At 33.7% G+C, this 16,258-nt stretch overlaps 1 protein-coding gene across 1 annotated transcript in view; it reads left to right on the forward strand.

Moving 5' to 3' along the window:
* The window catches only part of LOC148956556 (GPI-anchor transamidase component PIGS-like), a 105,989-nt gene that overhangs the window by 27,585 nt on the left and 62,146 nt on the right, over positions 1-16,258 (forward strand). Inside the window, exon 2 of the mRNA XM_089091206.1 lies at positions 10,564-10,681. Coding sequence (XP_088947332.1) covers positions 10,564-10,681 — 118 coding nt within the window. The remainder of the gene's footprint in view (positions 1-10,563; positions 10,682-16,258) is intronic.

Here is a 16,258-nt window from a genome sequence, read left to right on the forward strand (position 1 = left end):
GCTTTGACAAAAAATGAAAGACCTCATTTGGCCTACCTCTATAACAGAGAAGATAAAATATAATTGAATATAGTCATGCGACACCTCATTTGAAAGCTCCTGCTATAAAGATTTTAAATATCCAAGTCTTATCCAATATTTTTTTAACCAAATTTAAATTTGAAATGTTTTCTTTGGGAGGTACTTATATTTAGGGGTGGGGGGCTTATGGAGCTAGGACATTCCTAGGCAAGGAAAACTTCTCTATTTAACGTACATACAACAATTTTATTATTCACACTCCAGTAAGTACTTAATCAATTTTATACACATGTAGGTCAATATCTACGAAATCATATTATTGAGTTAGGAATAAAGTGAATACACCATTTGATGCCTTTTTTTAGGCTGATTATAAATATAATAAGCATTTCTATTAGAAATTAATTTCAGCGCCCCCCCCTCGGTAGCGGCTATCCCACACCTAACCCAACCCTGAATTGGCCTATATAGGGGGGGGGCTGAAACTCATTTCCGATAGAAATACTTATTATATTCGTAATCAGCATAAAAAAGGCATCAAATGGTGTATTCACTTTTGTCCTAACTCAATAATATGATTTCATAGATATTGACCCACATGTACACCTACATGCTAGAAAATTAATAGTTGGGGTGAGAGGGTAGACAAATGAACCTTTCCCTTCTCCCCCAAGGCTGCAAATTTAGAAGAAATTCGGACGACTTTTAATTCTAGAAATACAAATTTAGTCCATAAAAGTTTTTTTTCTGTCACTAGATCCATGTTTGTCAAACAAAAAAAAAAAGTTTAAAAATGTATTTAGCCGCAGAGACAATTTTAATGTTAAGGCTTTAGTTTTCATAACTTAGAAAGTGACTTAGTCTATGTCATTAGTGCTGCAAGATTTTTTTTATTCTTTGTTAAATAGAGTAAAAGAACCAGGATGAAGTTATCTCCTGGCTCCCATCTCCGGGTTTATCTCCCTGACCTAAAATTGCTTACCCTATAGCTCTGAAAATAAAAATTATCCTTGAAAAAAACTGCTGAAACTTACAGCTCTCAACTGATACCAAATTTTTGAATTTTTTTGCTGTTTTTGATATTTTACTTAAAAGTACAAATATAAGCGTGAACTTAAAATTAATGACTGAAATATTTTTTTTGACAGAATTTTTCATTGTTATTTGGAATTCCTGTGTTAGGAGCTTTCCAATGAGGTGTTACATGACAATATTAAAAAAAAATATTATTTTAACTTAGGCCTATTGAGGTGGAGGCAAACAAATTTTGTTGCTTCATTTTTTATGTAAAAGCTATCAATCAGCACATCATTTGAAAGCTATCTTTCTTTTAAACATTTTGTGTGGCACTTTTTGGTTTAATGTAGAAAACAACGTTATGAAAAAGATCAGAATAAGTGGAGATTTTATAAGATTTTATGTTTCTTGATAATCGACAAAAAATGAATGAAATCATTTGGGCGACCTAAGTAATCGTGAGGGTGAAATATAATTTACTCGCGCACTTCACGGCTTTAACTGGTAAATACTTCTATAAAGATTTAAAATATATATGTTTATCCAATAGTTTTTGAACCAAATTTAAATTCGCCATGTTTTTCTTGGGGTGTTACTTTTATTTAGGGGTGGGGGGGTTATGGTGCTAGGACATTCCTAGGCAAGGAAAACTTCTCTATTTAAGATATATCTTACTATAACGAATCTCTTAACGAATTATCATTTTTCTTGTTTTGGCATGGTGGGTTTGAGAGGAAAGGGGAGAGTGGAGGAAAAAGAGGTTTTGTGCGGCCCTTTTATATTTGTTCCGTAAAATAACGCTAGAAACATGTTCAGGAGACGGGTGGCTTTCAAATGATGAGCTGTTTGATCAGCTTTGACAAAAATCGAAAACCCACATATGGTCTACCTCTAGACTACCTCCATAACAATAAAAAACAAAATCTTTTTGAATAGAGTCATGCGATCCCTTATTTGACATCTTATGTCACACATTTGCCACGTCGAAGCCTTTTGCAACAGTTTTTAAACCAAACTTGAATGTGACATGTTTTTCTGTGGGAGGTACTTATATTCAGGGTTGGAGGGGCGTATGGAGCTAGAAAAGTCCTAGGCAAGGAAAACTTCTCCATTTAAGATGTATGTTACTATAACAAGTAACATAAATAGATTAACCTCTGAGGTTAACAAGTAACCTCAATTCTCTATTGAGGTGCAGGGTTATTCCTGTACCTCAGTCATATAGAAACAAAGAAATGATGATTTGGATCAAAAGTTTCTCACCAAGAGATTCAGTAGATTCCTGCTCATCGTTTGTAAGTGGTTCAAAAAGGATGAATGCTTTTACTGAGTCCATGTTCTATTCCTTTTGAATTTCCCACTAAATTAGCGAAAAAAGCCGTTTTTTATCTCCTGGATGTCTTTCGCATTTGCTCGTTTGCCAGGCGATGAAAAACGGTCAAATGGAGCTCGAGTATCCATTTCACAGGAACCTTCCATGAGATAAAAAACGCAGCTATTGATGTGAAAGAAGAAGAGAAGAAGATTGAAGTAATTTAAGAGAAATATGGTTTTATCCTTAATGGAATATGAATTAGCTAATAGATCGTATAATGTGGAAATTCGACAATTGTTAGAGACTAGAAATACAGTCAGTTCTTTTTATAAGCAATGTGGCTCTGACAGAGAAATTCATTTTTAAACTATTCGAATTTCTCGGTCGGTGCCACATTGCTTATAAATTGCCTACTTCTGAAGTCATATTCAAGGGAACGTACATACAACAATTTTATTATTCACACTCCAGTAAGTACTTAATCAATTTTATACACATGTAGGTCAATATCTACGAAGTCATATTAGGCTATTGAGTTAGGAATAAAGTGAATACAACATTCAATGCCTTTTTTTATGCTGATTACGAATATAATAAGTATTTCTATCGGAAATGAATTTCAGCCCCCCCCCTATATAGGCTAGACCTAACCAAACCCTGAACTGGCCTATATAGGAGGGGGGGGGGGACTGAAACTCATTTCCGATAGAAATACTTATTACATTCATAATCAGTATAAAAAAAGGCATCAAATGGTTTATTCACTTTTGTCCTAACTCAATAATATGATTTCGTAGATATTGACCCACATGTACACCTACATGCTAGAAAATTTATAGTTGGGGTGAGAGGGTAGACAAATGAACCTTTCCCTTCTCCCCCAAGGCTTCAAATTTAGAAGAAATTCGGATGACTTTTAATTCTAGAAATACAAATTTGGTCCATAAAAGTTTTTTCCTGTCAGTAGATCCATGTTTGTCAAACAAACAAAAAAAAAAGTTTAAAAATGTATTCAGCTGCAGAAACAATCTTAATGTTAAGGCTTTAGTTTTCATAACTTTGAAAGTGACTTAGTCTATGTCATAAGTGCTGCAAGATTTTTTTTATTCTTTGTTAAATAGGGTAAAAGAACCAGGATGAAGTTATCTCCTGGCTCCCATCTCCGGGTTTATCTCCTGGCTCCCATCTCCGGGTTTATCTCCCTGACCTAAAATTGCTTACCCTATAGCTCTGAAAATAAAAATTATCCTTAAAAAAAACTGCTGAAACTTACAGCTCTCAACTGATACCAAATTTTTGAATTTTTTTGCTGTTTTTTATATTTTACTTAACAGTAAAATATAAGGGTTAACTTAAATTTAATAACTGAAATATTTTTTTTTACAGACTTTTTAAGTTTTATTTGGAATTCCTTTGTTATGAGCTTTCCAATGAGGTGCTACATCAATATATTAAAAAAAATATTATTTTAACTGTTAGGCCTATTGAGGTGGAGGCAAACCAATTTTGTTGCTTCATTATTTATTCAAAAGCTATTAATCAGCAAATCATTTGAAAGTTCTCTTTCTTTTAAACATGTTTTGTGGCCCTTTTAGGTTTAATGTAGAAAACAACGCTAGGAACATGTTCAGAAGAAGGATAGCTTTCAAATGATGTGCTGTTTCATAAGCTTTGACAAAAAATGAAAGACCTCATTTGGCCTACCTCTGTAACAGATAAGATAAAATATAATTGAATATAGTCATGCGACGCCTCATTTGAAAGCTCCTGCTATAAAGATTTTAAATATCCAATTCTTATCCAATAATTTTTGAACCAAATTTAAATTTGCCATGTTTTTCTTTGGGAGGTACTTATATTTAGGGGTGGGGGTTTTATGGAGCTAGGACATTCCTAGGCAAGGAAAACTTCTCTATTTAAGATATATCTTACTATAACAAATCTCTTTACGAATTTTCATTTTTCTTGTTTTGGCATGGAGGGTTTGAGAGGAACGGGGAGATTGGAGGCAAAAGAAGATTTGTGCGGCCATTTTATATTTCTTTCAGAAAACGACACTAGAAACATGTTCAGAAGAAGGGTAGCTTTCAAATGATGTGCTGTTTGATAAGCTTTGACAAAAAGCAAAAAACCTCATTTGGTTTACCTCTAGACTACCTCCATAACGATAAAAATAAAATATAATTGAATATAGTAATGCAACACCTCATTTGAAAGCTCCTGACATAAAGATTTTAAATATCGAAGTCTATTGTTTTTGAACCAAATTTAAATTTTACATGTTTTTATTTGTTAGGTACTTATATTCAGGAGTAGGATGGCGTATGGAGCTAGAAAAGTCCTAGACGATAAATACTTCTCCATTGAAGATTTATTTTACTACAAAATATTTTTTTGAAAAATTTAAGTTTCCATGTTTTTATCAAGAGGGTTTGGAAGGAAGGGAGAGATGGGAGGTAAAAGAGGATTTGTGTAGCCCTTGCAGGTTTAATTTAGAAAACAATACTAAGAACATGTTCAGAAGAAGGATAGCTCTCAAATGATGTGCTGTTTCGTAAGCTTTGACAAAAAATGAAAGACATCATTTGGGCTACCTCTAGGCTACCTCTGTAACAGTAAAGATAAAATATAATTGAATATAGTCATGCGACACCTCATTTGAAAGCTCCTCACATAAAGATTTTAAATATCCAAGTTTTATCCAATAGTTTTTTAACAAAATTTAAATTTGTCTTGTTTTTATTTGCGTTATAATGTTATTTAGGGGTAGGGGGGTTTTTGGAGATATTACAGTCCTAGGCAATTAAAACTTTTCCATTTAAGATATCTTACTATATCAAGTCTCTTTACGAATTTTCTTTTTACTTGTTTATAAAAGGAGGGTTTGGGAGGAAAGGGGAGATGGGAGGCAAAAGAGGATTTATGGGGCCGTTTTAGGTTTGATGTAAAAATAACCTTTGCAATATGTTCAGAATAAAAATAGCTTTCAAATGATGTGCTGATTGATTGTTTTTGGATAAAAAATGAAGCAATACAATTTTTTTCCCTCCACCTCCATAGGCCTAACAGTTAAAATAACAATTTGCTTTAATATTGTGATGTAGCACCTAATTGGAAAGCATCTAACACAGAAATTCTAAATAAAAATGAAAAATTCTGTCAAAAAAAATATTTCAGTCATTAATTTTAAGTTAATGCTTATATTTGTACTTTTAAGTAAGATATCAAAAACAGCAAAAAAATTCAAAAATTTGGTATCAGTTGAGAGCTGTAAGTTTCAGGCTGTAAGAGCTGTAACTTTATAAAGTGAAATTTTGAGAAACCATTGAATGAGGACCTAAGTGACATTTACTGTCAAGAAAGGTCCGAAATCCGCTGCTGCTGCTGTAAGTTTCAGCAGTTTTTTTAAGGATAATTTTTATTTTCAGAGCTATAGGGTAAGCAATTTTAGGTCAGGGAGATAAACCCGGAGATGGGAGCCAGGAGATAATTTCATCCTGGTATATTTTTTTGAGGTTCCTTATGTTCAGTCTAGCAAAACCTTAAAGTAATGCTAGATAATTTCTTACACCACATTGGCCTGCCATAATATAAGAAAAGGAAATGATCAAAAGTGGGATTTTTAAGGCCAAACAAGAATACTGAATAAATATAAAAAGTGAATATTTTGAGAGGACAACCACCTCTCTTCTTCAGTGCAAAGCAAAATAGGCTAATGTATTCAAGAAAAGTGCCAAAGAAAAAAGATACAACAAAAACAAACCCAGAAAGTCAATGTAAAGAAAAAAAACCAAAAAAACCAATGGAAAACCCAAAAAATTAAAAGATGAATAAAATTCAATAAAAGCTAAAAATTACAACAATTAAAACCAAATACCTTACAACCATAAAAGCAAGTCATTGGCCAATAGGCCTATCTGAAATTTGCACAAAATCCAAAAAATTATGAACTGCCATCAATGGATACTAGCAAACAACATGCTAGTATCTGTCAATGACAGTTCATAAGTTTTTGTATTTTGTGCAAATTGCAGATATTGGCAAATATAATGCTTTGTTGTTGTTTTTCATCTCTTGATGCATTGTGTAACAATGGGCTCTTGTCTAGACTTGAAGATATCCAGTTCTGCCCTAGTGATGTTTTGCAATATTAGGCTGGATATAAAATTTATTTTAGATGACCTAAAATGTGAATAGCAATAGAATGAAACATGATAATGGATTAATAAAAACATGTTGTAGGCTATATGTAAAATAAAAGTTTCATTATTGTAATGTTTTCTGTTAGTTTGATATACATCCTAGGTCTATATACAGAATCATCAGAGGGAGAGGATGTTCATTGTCAGAAACTCAACCATGATATTTGAGTCAGCATAAAAGAAGAAATACTCTGATGCTGCTTATATTTTATTAATGTTTCTCCTTCAGAGGAGTCCTAGCACTCCAATGTTATCACATTTATTCAGAAAGGTAAAAAAAAAGAGAAAATACAAACTAGATTAAGAAACATTTTAAACTAATGGTACTTATGTCTTATAGCCACCACACTCAAGAAGTGAAGTTAGGTTAATATTAATGAAATATATCTAAATATGATGAAAATAAAATACTTTAGTAACAAACTTATGGAAACTGCAACAGAGAATTATGGAAATCAGGCTGCCCAGAATGCATTATATTAAATGGTTTCTAACCTAACCAAAATACCCACTCTATGTACAAAATATTTAATCAAAATATATCTACATTGTATTTTATCTCTCTCACCCTAAGCTGATTTTCACCAAGTAAATACTGAGATACAAAAAGAAACTGGTTCTACTCAGACCAAGAACTCAAGTGTGGTGGCTATAAGACATAAGCACCAAATTAATCTATATTTGCTTTTTATTTGCCATAGTTTGATTATTGGTTATCTTTGGGAACAGGGGCTTAATTTGCTATGGGGCAGGGAGACAAAAGCCCCATCCATAACCCAGTTGTTTGGGGAAAAAAAAAATCAGATATCAAAAATCAATATGCTGAGATTTGTTTTCTTGTTGGCTCAAAATTTTATTGTTTTGGGGTTCTTTGTTCAGACTAGCTTTATTTGATGTTATGAACCAACTATATCTATGAGAGATAAGGACAAAAATTAGGAAAACACTCAAAATCAGCAAGGTTTTGCATGTAGCCTAGGACTATATCTGGCCCCTCGTAGGGGCTGGATTTTAACAGAAATAAGAGTGATTATTTTATTAGAAAAGGTACCAGTATCTTTTTCCCAATCTAATTCATGTCCTACACCATTGAAAGTCAGTTTAAAGTCCTGAATTGGATCCTAAAGTGACACCTTTTTGCCAGAGTTCCATTAAAAATGAAGTTTTTTATTTTTCCCTTGTTCATTCATATATACTTAACTGTAGTAGCATTTGGCTACTACAGTACATGTAGTAGCATTCATTACATCTTCTATACAACAATCCTGTTGGATTGTTAGTTCACCTACAACCTTTGGATATGGAAAACAGCACCTAACAGTAAGGATACTACCAGCTTCTAGGTTAAGAGAGTTATACACACTTTTGATTATTTTTAAGATACAACATGGTACAAATCTTTCATGTTTTGAGAGTTTGGGAAATTTGATATTTTTGGTCTATGATTATGAAACACAATATTTCGTAAAGACTAATGCTCTGCTGGTTGTTTTGACATAGTTGATTTTTTTTTTTTTTTTTGCCTCATAGGGAAGTTGGATATAAAAAGTATGTGTTATTTCTTTTGGGGATAAATAAATGATTAAAGTATTTTAGGGTATGAATAAAATAATAAATCTGTCTAAATTGTTTTTTTTTTCAGGTTTGTGATGCTGATTAGGGAGTGTGTTATTTATTTATTTATTTTTAGTTTATTTGCCCCTCAGACAAGATTTTTACTTCTTGGGGTCTTATTTTTCTTTCTTTTTTCTATCTCACCTGACTTCTAAAATTTAAATGTTATTTGGAAATGTTATTGTTTGTTTTTTATAATAAATTTCTCTATCTGTCATTGAAATCACTTAGGTAGTGAGGTTTACACAAGTTAGGAATTCAGCACACTTGGTTTAACAAAGAATACATTGTACATTACAAGATGATAAACAACAAAGGAACACATCATTATATGGGACAATCAGGGAAGGGGGAGAGTGCCTTGTCGTGGTGAGGACTATTTATATTGAAGAAAAGCATGAAATAAGGAATGTAATGCTGCTATTTTTATTTAATGAAAATGTATCCCTCTGTGGAGCTGCCCAACAAGAATACCACCATAAGGAATTAGGTGAATATCAAATAATTGAATCAAAATAATTGATTGAAAAACTATAGCTATATTGAAAATAATATTCTACTTTGCTTGTTAGCTGAGTTATGAATATTGTAAGATAGTTTTTACATTTTTTTTATTTGAAATATAAGCCCAAAGTAATCTCAAATGATAATTATTTAGACTATTTATTTATTCAAGCTTTGTCTACTTTTGAATAAGCATTGGTAATGTTTCTGTTGTTTTTCAAAGTACCTGTTTCTGTTCTGTCTATACAAAAAAACAGGAATAGATTATCTGTTTCAAACAGTTTTTGGTAACAAACTGTAAGTAATGAGAAATGCAGCTCAAAAGGAACTGAAACTAAAAAACTGAATTTTGATATCGATAGATATATCAAAAGAATTAGCTTATTATGCTGATTCCAAATATATAAGGTTCATTAAGTTTAGTGTTACCCATTGAAAGCTATAAGGCTGAGAAAATTTGCCTCCATAAAATGGAGAATTTCATGTTGTGATAAAAATCCTAAAACGAGTCTCTTAATATTAACAAGATTGCTTCTCTTTGAACTTGTCTACAAAATAATCATAAATTGTCCTTTTCAGATCCAAAACGACAGTCAATCGTTGAACCAAGCTCTTTGTGCAGAAGTGATGCCAAATTAAATGAAATAAAAATAAAGCAATAATCTAAATATGCTTTACTTTTATACTTTTAAAAGTGTTCTTAAATGGTTTACTTTTACCATACCAAAACTCTTATATTGTTTTATGGTTTCAGAAAAATTCTAGTTTTTTGTAATCCTACAAACATAGGGAAATATCACCAGTTGATTTATTTGAACTAGTTTTATTGATATGTTCTTGATAGGCTGTGAAGTAATAATTTTTGTTTGTTTTAAGTTTCAACTTTGCTCTTTACTTCCCTTGGAAAAACTTTTTTTTTAAATTAATCCCATACTAGAAACCACTACAGCAATTGATATTATAGTTATGACACAATTATGGTCATTCTTAATGGGGCTTAGCAATTTCTTCCCTTAAACAGGAGAGATATGTTTCTACAAGGGAAGAAAGTTCAGCATCAGCATATTTCTTGGACTTAGGGTATTAGAGCAAGGAGCATGCTTATATTTTGTTCCTAAGGCAACCTAAACAACCAGAATCAGCTGTCAGAGGCTCTTTACACTAAAGGGTAGAGAGGCTTTCCAAACTTTCTAAAGCTTTCCAGTCATTTTTACTCAAGAAGCCAGATATTATTATGCAGCCCAGGGTTAAATGAGTAGCACTCTCTCCCCAAAACATAAAATGAAAGCTCAGTCTCACACCATTACCGAATTGCAGAGGATCACCCACATTTATTCAGTAGCTGATATTCAACTACACAGTATCTCTCAAAGAATCTGCCAAGCTAAAAGGTGATCCTGAAAATCTTAATCTTGCCCTTAATACTCTGCAAATAACCCATACAGATTCACCCAACAATGCAGAGAAGACGACATTCCCATCACAAAATCATAGTATGGTAATGTGGAGTCTAAGTGGAATGCAAAGTTTGCCTAATAGCTGGGAGATGCCAAAAGAGGATCCTTGATACCAGCTTGACCAATTTATTGACTGAGATTTTTTGTGGCTGTAGAAAAGCATTTCGTGTTTGTAACTCCTTCCCCAATAAAGTATGGAGCCCCTCAGATAGCAAAATACTGGCTGTAGTCCTGTAGTGCAAGCATTTTGTTTTCTTTGTTATTGGTTATAAGTGAAGTAGAATTCAAAGTGTCCCTTAAGTCAATCTATTTTATGTTATTTTTAGAAACCCAATATGCATCCCATTTGTTTATTTTCATTATGCTTGGTCTGGGTCTTCCATTGTGGTGGAAAACAACAGAAGTTTACCGACAATAACTTCCTTATAAAGAGGTGGAATCTTTAAGAGAGAGCTTCCAGATTGTTCAAGACGTTCGATTGATCCTGAAAGTCAAAAGTTTCAATGGTGGTGAATTGGCTAAAGTTATTGCAAAGGAATGTTCACTGCCAGGTAAGAAAACCAACATTTTGGTAAAGACCTTCTCTCTACCAAATTGTCGACAATACTACAATACTTAAATGAAGTTTTTAACAAATATGTTAACCAATTTTTAGACATTTTTAGCTTGGTAATTTACTATGCTGGGAGGAAGTTCATTCTACTGTTTTCTAGTTTTTTTTTTTTTTTTTTTTTTTTTTTTTTTTTTTTTTTTTATCGTGAAGAATGATCTGCTGTTTGGTAATGGTAAGAGTGGGAAGTTTCAAACATTTCTTTTATGCATTATACAATGAAGGAGAAGAATTGCTGTAAAATTTGTGAAATTTCATGTACTTTTCAAGGCAAAAAGTCTGCTTTTTTTGGCTGACTAAATAGTGTAACAAAGAAACAAAACAAAACTGTCATTGCTCCGAAAGCAAATGTATTAGGTATCTATTAATATTTCAGACTTATGTAGGCCCTGCAGCATGGTATTGTCTACTTTATATCTTTAAGTAGAAATTATGTATCCTAGATCTCCAGTAAATAGTCCTTGAAATGATGATGTTGAAACTGCAGATTGTAATACGTATTGTCGGTTTTGATAGATTGTTCTCAATTTATGTCTCAGAAATTAAAGCCAGAAAATTTAGGAGGGGACTTAAATTCTTGTCATGAAGACATATACTAGAAAGGGTATTTGAATCAGAACCAAATGTGGTGGAGTGTCAGAGCTTGTGTCCTAATTTCTTTTGGGAATCAGGACCTAATTTGTTTTTTTGTGGAGGAAGGAAAGGGGCTCCTAAATTCTTTTTATTCGGACATCTACCAGAAGGGGATGTCAGATTTCAACCATACCTAGTGGGTATTAAGAGTAAATAGCCTAGTTGTAACTGTTGGGTTTCTGGGCATAATCAAGCCCTTTGAGGGGAGGGAAGGGGTACCCTAGTAAAAATCATCAGGGCATCAATTATTAAGATTGTCTGTTCTCTACCAAAACTATTCGAAAGTAAGGATTAATGCCTTTGCTGTGGCTTTCTGGTGTCCGGACTGATCCTATCTTTATGGCGAAGGAAAAGGGTTGGTTCCCTCTAAATTCTTGTCTGCAGGACATTTAGCAGAAGGGCTTGTCAGACCTCTAGTAAACTTGGTGAGAAGCAAATGTAAGTGTCTTATTTGTGCCTTTTTTCTTGGGGAAGGAGTGCCCATCATCATTTCTTCAGGAGGAGGCAGTCCCTAAATTCTTGTCAGCACGATTTCTGTCAGAATGTTTTATCGAGTTCTAACAAACTGGTTGGAAATATTAGAGAATTTTCTAGTGGTCCTTATCAATCTAGATGGTCAGTATCTATTATGGACAAAAAGATAATCAGCCGACCAAAAGGCGAGAAAACTTCTTTTTTTCTGCACAACATAATAAAACTGTTTTTTTATTTAGTTGATTCGTAATGCGTTCTGCCCTAAAAAACACCGAATGAAAACAAGGGCTAAGAGTAATTACTCTAGTTGTTTGTTTTGTAGGTTAATCTCTTACCTCCATTGGGAAAGAGGGATTTGTTAATTCTTATCATCTCGACGTTTACCTAAACTGCTGTTAGATCCAAACCAAACTTGGTGGGAAGTAAGATTTAGTGTCTTTTTCGTATCTTTTGGGAACGTGTACTTGGTCTGAACAATTTAGATGAGGGGGGGGATTCCTAAATTCATGGCAAAACGAACATCTACAAGAACAATTTGTTAAATCTTATATTCTTGGGGAGGGGCTTGAAGTATTTGAACCTATTCATCCACCCAAACGAATTGTAAAATATAAGTAAAAGCTGCTGGAAGTTAAGAGCTATTTTTCAACATTTTGCCTTTTAAGATTTGAACCCAATTCGACCTTTCCAAGGAGAGGGGGTCCCTAAATTCTTTTTCTTCAAAATATTTACCAAAATGTGCCGTCGTATATCAGTAAAACTTGGTTGTAAGTGAAGGTAATTGTCTTAATTTTGACTTTAGGAAATCTTTTTCTGATCCAACACCTGTGTGGAAAGAGGTCTTCAAATCTTTGTCGTAATGCTATCTACTAAAACAGGCTGTCGGATGTTGACCAAATCTTATGAGAAATAAGAGCCGATGTTCTCCTTGTGACGTCTTGGGGTCAGGGTGGCTACAAGGAAACTATTGATATTTCTTGTTTTTCAACCTTGTCCAGTTTTGCCTGGACCTGAAAGCTACATAAAAAAAAATAAACAAGATGGTAAATAAGATTAGAGAATATGACGTGTAAAAACTAATAACTATTAAAAAAACTTGGAGACAATAAAATAAACTAGGAATTGAAGTGTTGGACTTGTATTATCGAATACCATATGTTACCAAGAACGTAATGTATCCCTGATAAACATCTTTGATACAGTTGCCTATTGTGCGAGAAGATGCATGTTTGTTGAAACTAATTAAAAAAAAACTTTCCGAAAGAGAAGTTATCCAAAGAAAATTAAAGGCAATTTTAAACCTAAGATCAGCATATACAAGTACCTGTTAAAATTCAAACTCAAAACGACCAGAAATTACTATACAAGAATAAATGAAACCCAAAACGAACAGAAATTAAACACATAATGAATGCAAACGAACACACCGTAGATACTGATGTACATAAATCAACTAATCTTCAAGCAAGTGAAACATAAACTAAATATGCGAATCCAACTTGGAACATGGAAAAATTTCAACAAGTAAGAGTTTGGGTATCGCCTCCTTATCTCACTGTAAAAGTTCAAAACCTACTACATTATTGGCGCCTTACTGAAAACGAATTTTTTTACAAATATTCTCTTTTGTACTTAACATTGAAAATAAACATTAAAATTATAGTAAAATTTTGAGCTGATGAGCTTTCAGCAATTAACATCATTATACGCTACCTCAAATATTCAGTTTAATTTATTAGTTCTTTCTAATATTGTTCAAGACAAATATAGTTTCACTGCAAACAAAAGTTTTGGATACTGCCCCCTTCCTTAACTGTAAAATCCTAAAGCCTACTGTGTCATTGTAACTTCACTGAAAACAAACTATATTACAAATATGTACTTTTCCAGTTCTTACAGCACTGAAAAGGAATACTAAACTAAAGTAAAATAATATTTTTAACTAATATTTAGTTTCGTAATTAATATAAGGATATTTCAAATGTTCGACTTTATTTTGTTTATGCTTTCCTAGAATGTTCAAGACAAAGATAGCTTTCAGTAAAGCGCAAAAGACACAGTAGGTTTTAGACTTTTACAGCCAGAGAAGGGGGCGATACCCAAACTCTTGTTTGTAGTGATGTTTTTTCATTTTGAGCTGGATTTGCATATTCAATTTAAGTTTCACTCATTTTAAGATTTATTTATTCATTATTTATTCATTTATTTATTCATTACTTGTTCAATGTTTGTTTGCTATGATTGTTTATTCAATTTCTGTTCGTTTTGGGTTTCGTTTATTCTTTAATAGTAATTTCTGGTCGTTTTGAGTTTGGATTTTAACAGCTATTTGTATCTGCTGATCTTAAGTTTAAAATAGCCTTTACTTTTCTTTGAAAAACTTCTATATCGGAAAGTTTTTTTTTTAATTAATTTTGTTCGTTTTTAATTGAAAAAATTTTCAAGTTTTTAAAAATCCTTTATTTCAAAATCAAACTTTTTTTTTCAAAATAAAATTTTTCATCAAAGTAACAAAATCCAAGTAAAAACATGGGTTTGTCAACCTCGGAGTTTTTATTATCTGATGTTTGAACTATTTTTAACAAGATGGCTATCTCAAAATTTTTATCGGATGGGTTTGGGAAAAAAAGGGTGTGATGAGGGGGGGGGGGGAGGGCTTATTGCCCTTTGATTTTTTTTTTACTCTTTAAAAGTGAACTAGAACATCCCATTTTCAATCCAATGAGCTCTTTCTGAAGTTTATACGAGTATCCCTTCAATAAGAACCATATATGCCCCCATGGCATAACTTACAACGCCTGTCCTCGGGCCCTGGGCGGTTGTGTCGACCCCGGAGTTTTAATACCGGATGTTTGAACTATTTTTAACAAAATGGTCGCCTCAAATTTTTTATCGGATGGGTTTCTGGAAGAAAAAGGCGTGGAGGGGGGGGGGTTAGTTGCCCTCCGATCTCTTTTCACTCTGAGGAAGTGAATTAAAACATTTAATTTCAAATCAAATGATCCCTTTCTGAAATTTATAGTAGCATCTCTTTAATCAGAACCATATACGTCACCAGGACACAACTTACAATACCTGCCCCCGTGCCCAGTGGGATTATGTTGACACCAGAGTTTTTATTATCTGACCTTTGAACTATTTAAAAAAATGGCTATCTCAAAATTTGTATCGGATGGGTCTAGGGAAAAATGGGTGTGGGGGGGAGGGGGGCTAGTTGTCCTTCGATCTCTTTTGACTCTTAAAAACTGAAAGAGGACTTTCAATTTCCAATCAAATGAGCCCTCTCTGAAGTTTATATTTGCAGCCCTTCCATAAGAACCATATATGCCACCAGGGCATAACTTGGAACGCCTGCCCCCGGGGGGGCAGGCGTTCAGTTATGTTTTCTTAATAACTCAACTAGAACTTCCAATTTGCAATCAAATGATCCCTCTCTGAAGTTTATACGAGCATCCATTCCATAACAGCTATATATACTTCCAGAGTAAAACTTACAACGCCTACCCCGGGCCCTAAAGGATTGTGTCGACCCCGGAGTTTTTGTTATATGATCTTTGAACCATTTTGAAAATATGGCTCTCAAAGTTCTTATCGGATGGGCTTGAGAAAAATAGGGTGTGGAGGGGGGGGGCTAGTTGCCCTCCGATCTCTTTTGACTCTTAAAAAGTGAACAAGAACTTTCAATTTCCAATCAAATGAGCCCTCTCCGAAGTTTATATAAGCATCCCTTCCGTAAGAACAATATATGCCCCCAGAGCATTACTTACAACGGCCGCCCCTGGGGGGTTGCGTCGACACGGGAGTTTTTCTTATCTAACCTTTGAAATATTTTTAACGAAATGGGTATTTCAAAATTTTTATCGGTTGGGTTTGGGGAAAAAAAGTGTGTGTGGGGAGGAGCTAGTTGCCGTCGGATATCTTTTGACTCTTAAAATGTGAACTAGAACTTTCAATTTCCAATCAAATGAGCCCTCTCTGAAGGTTATACAAGCACCCCTTTCATAAGAACCATATGCGTCCCCAGGACAACGCTTATCCCCCGGGACCTGAGGGGTTGTGTCGACACTGGAGTTTTTGTTATCTAATTTTTTAACTATTTTTAATAAAATGGCTATCTGAAAATTTGTAGCGGATGGGTTTGGGGAAAAGGGCGTCGGGGGGGGGGAGGGTTTAGTTACCCTCCGATCAATTGACTTTGAAAAAGTGAATTAGAACTTTCAATTTCCAATCAAATGAGCCCTCAATGAAGTTAATACGAGCATCGCTTTCACAAGAACCATACCTGCCCTCAGGCCATAACTTAGAACGCCTGCCCCCAGGTTGTATCGGGGGGGGGGGCATCGACACCGGAGTTTTTCTTATCCGACCTTTGATCTATTTTTAACAAAATGATTATCTCAAAATTTTCATC

This window comes from Artemia sp. Qi Xiang Cuo, chromosome 1, assembly GCF_049724085.1.
Source record: "Artemia sp. Qi Xiang Cuo chromosome 1, ASM4972408v1, whole genome shotgun sequence".
NCBI classification, from domain to species: domain Eukaryota; kingdom Metazoa; phylum Arthropoda; class Branchiopoda; order Anostraca; family Artemiidae; genus Artemia; species Artemia sp. Qi Xiang Cuo.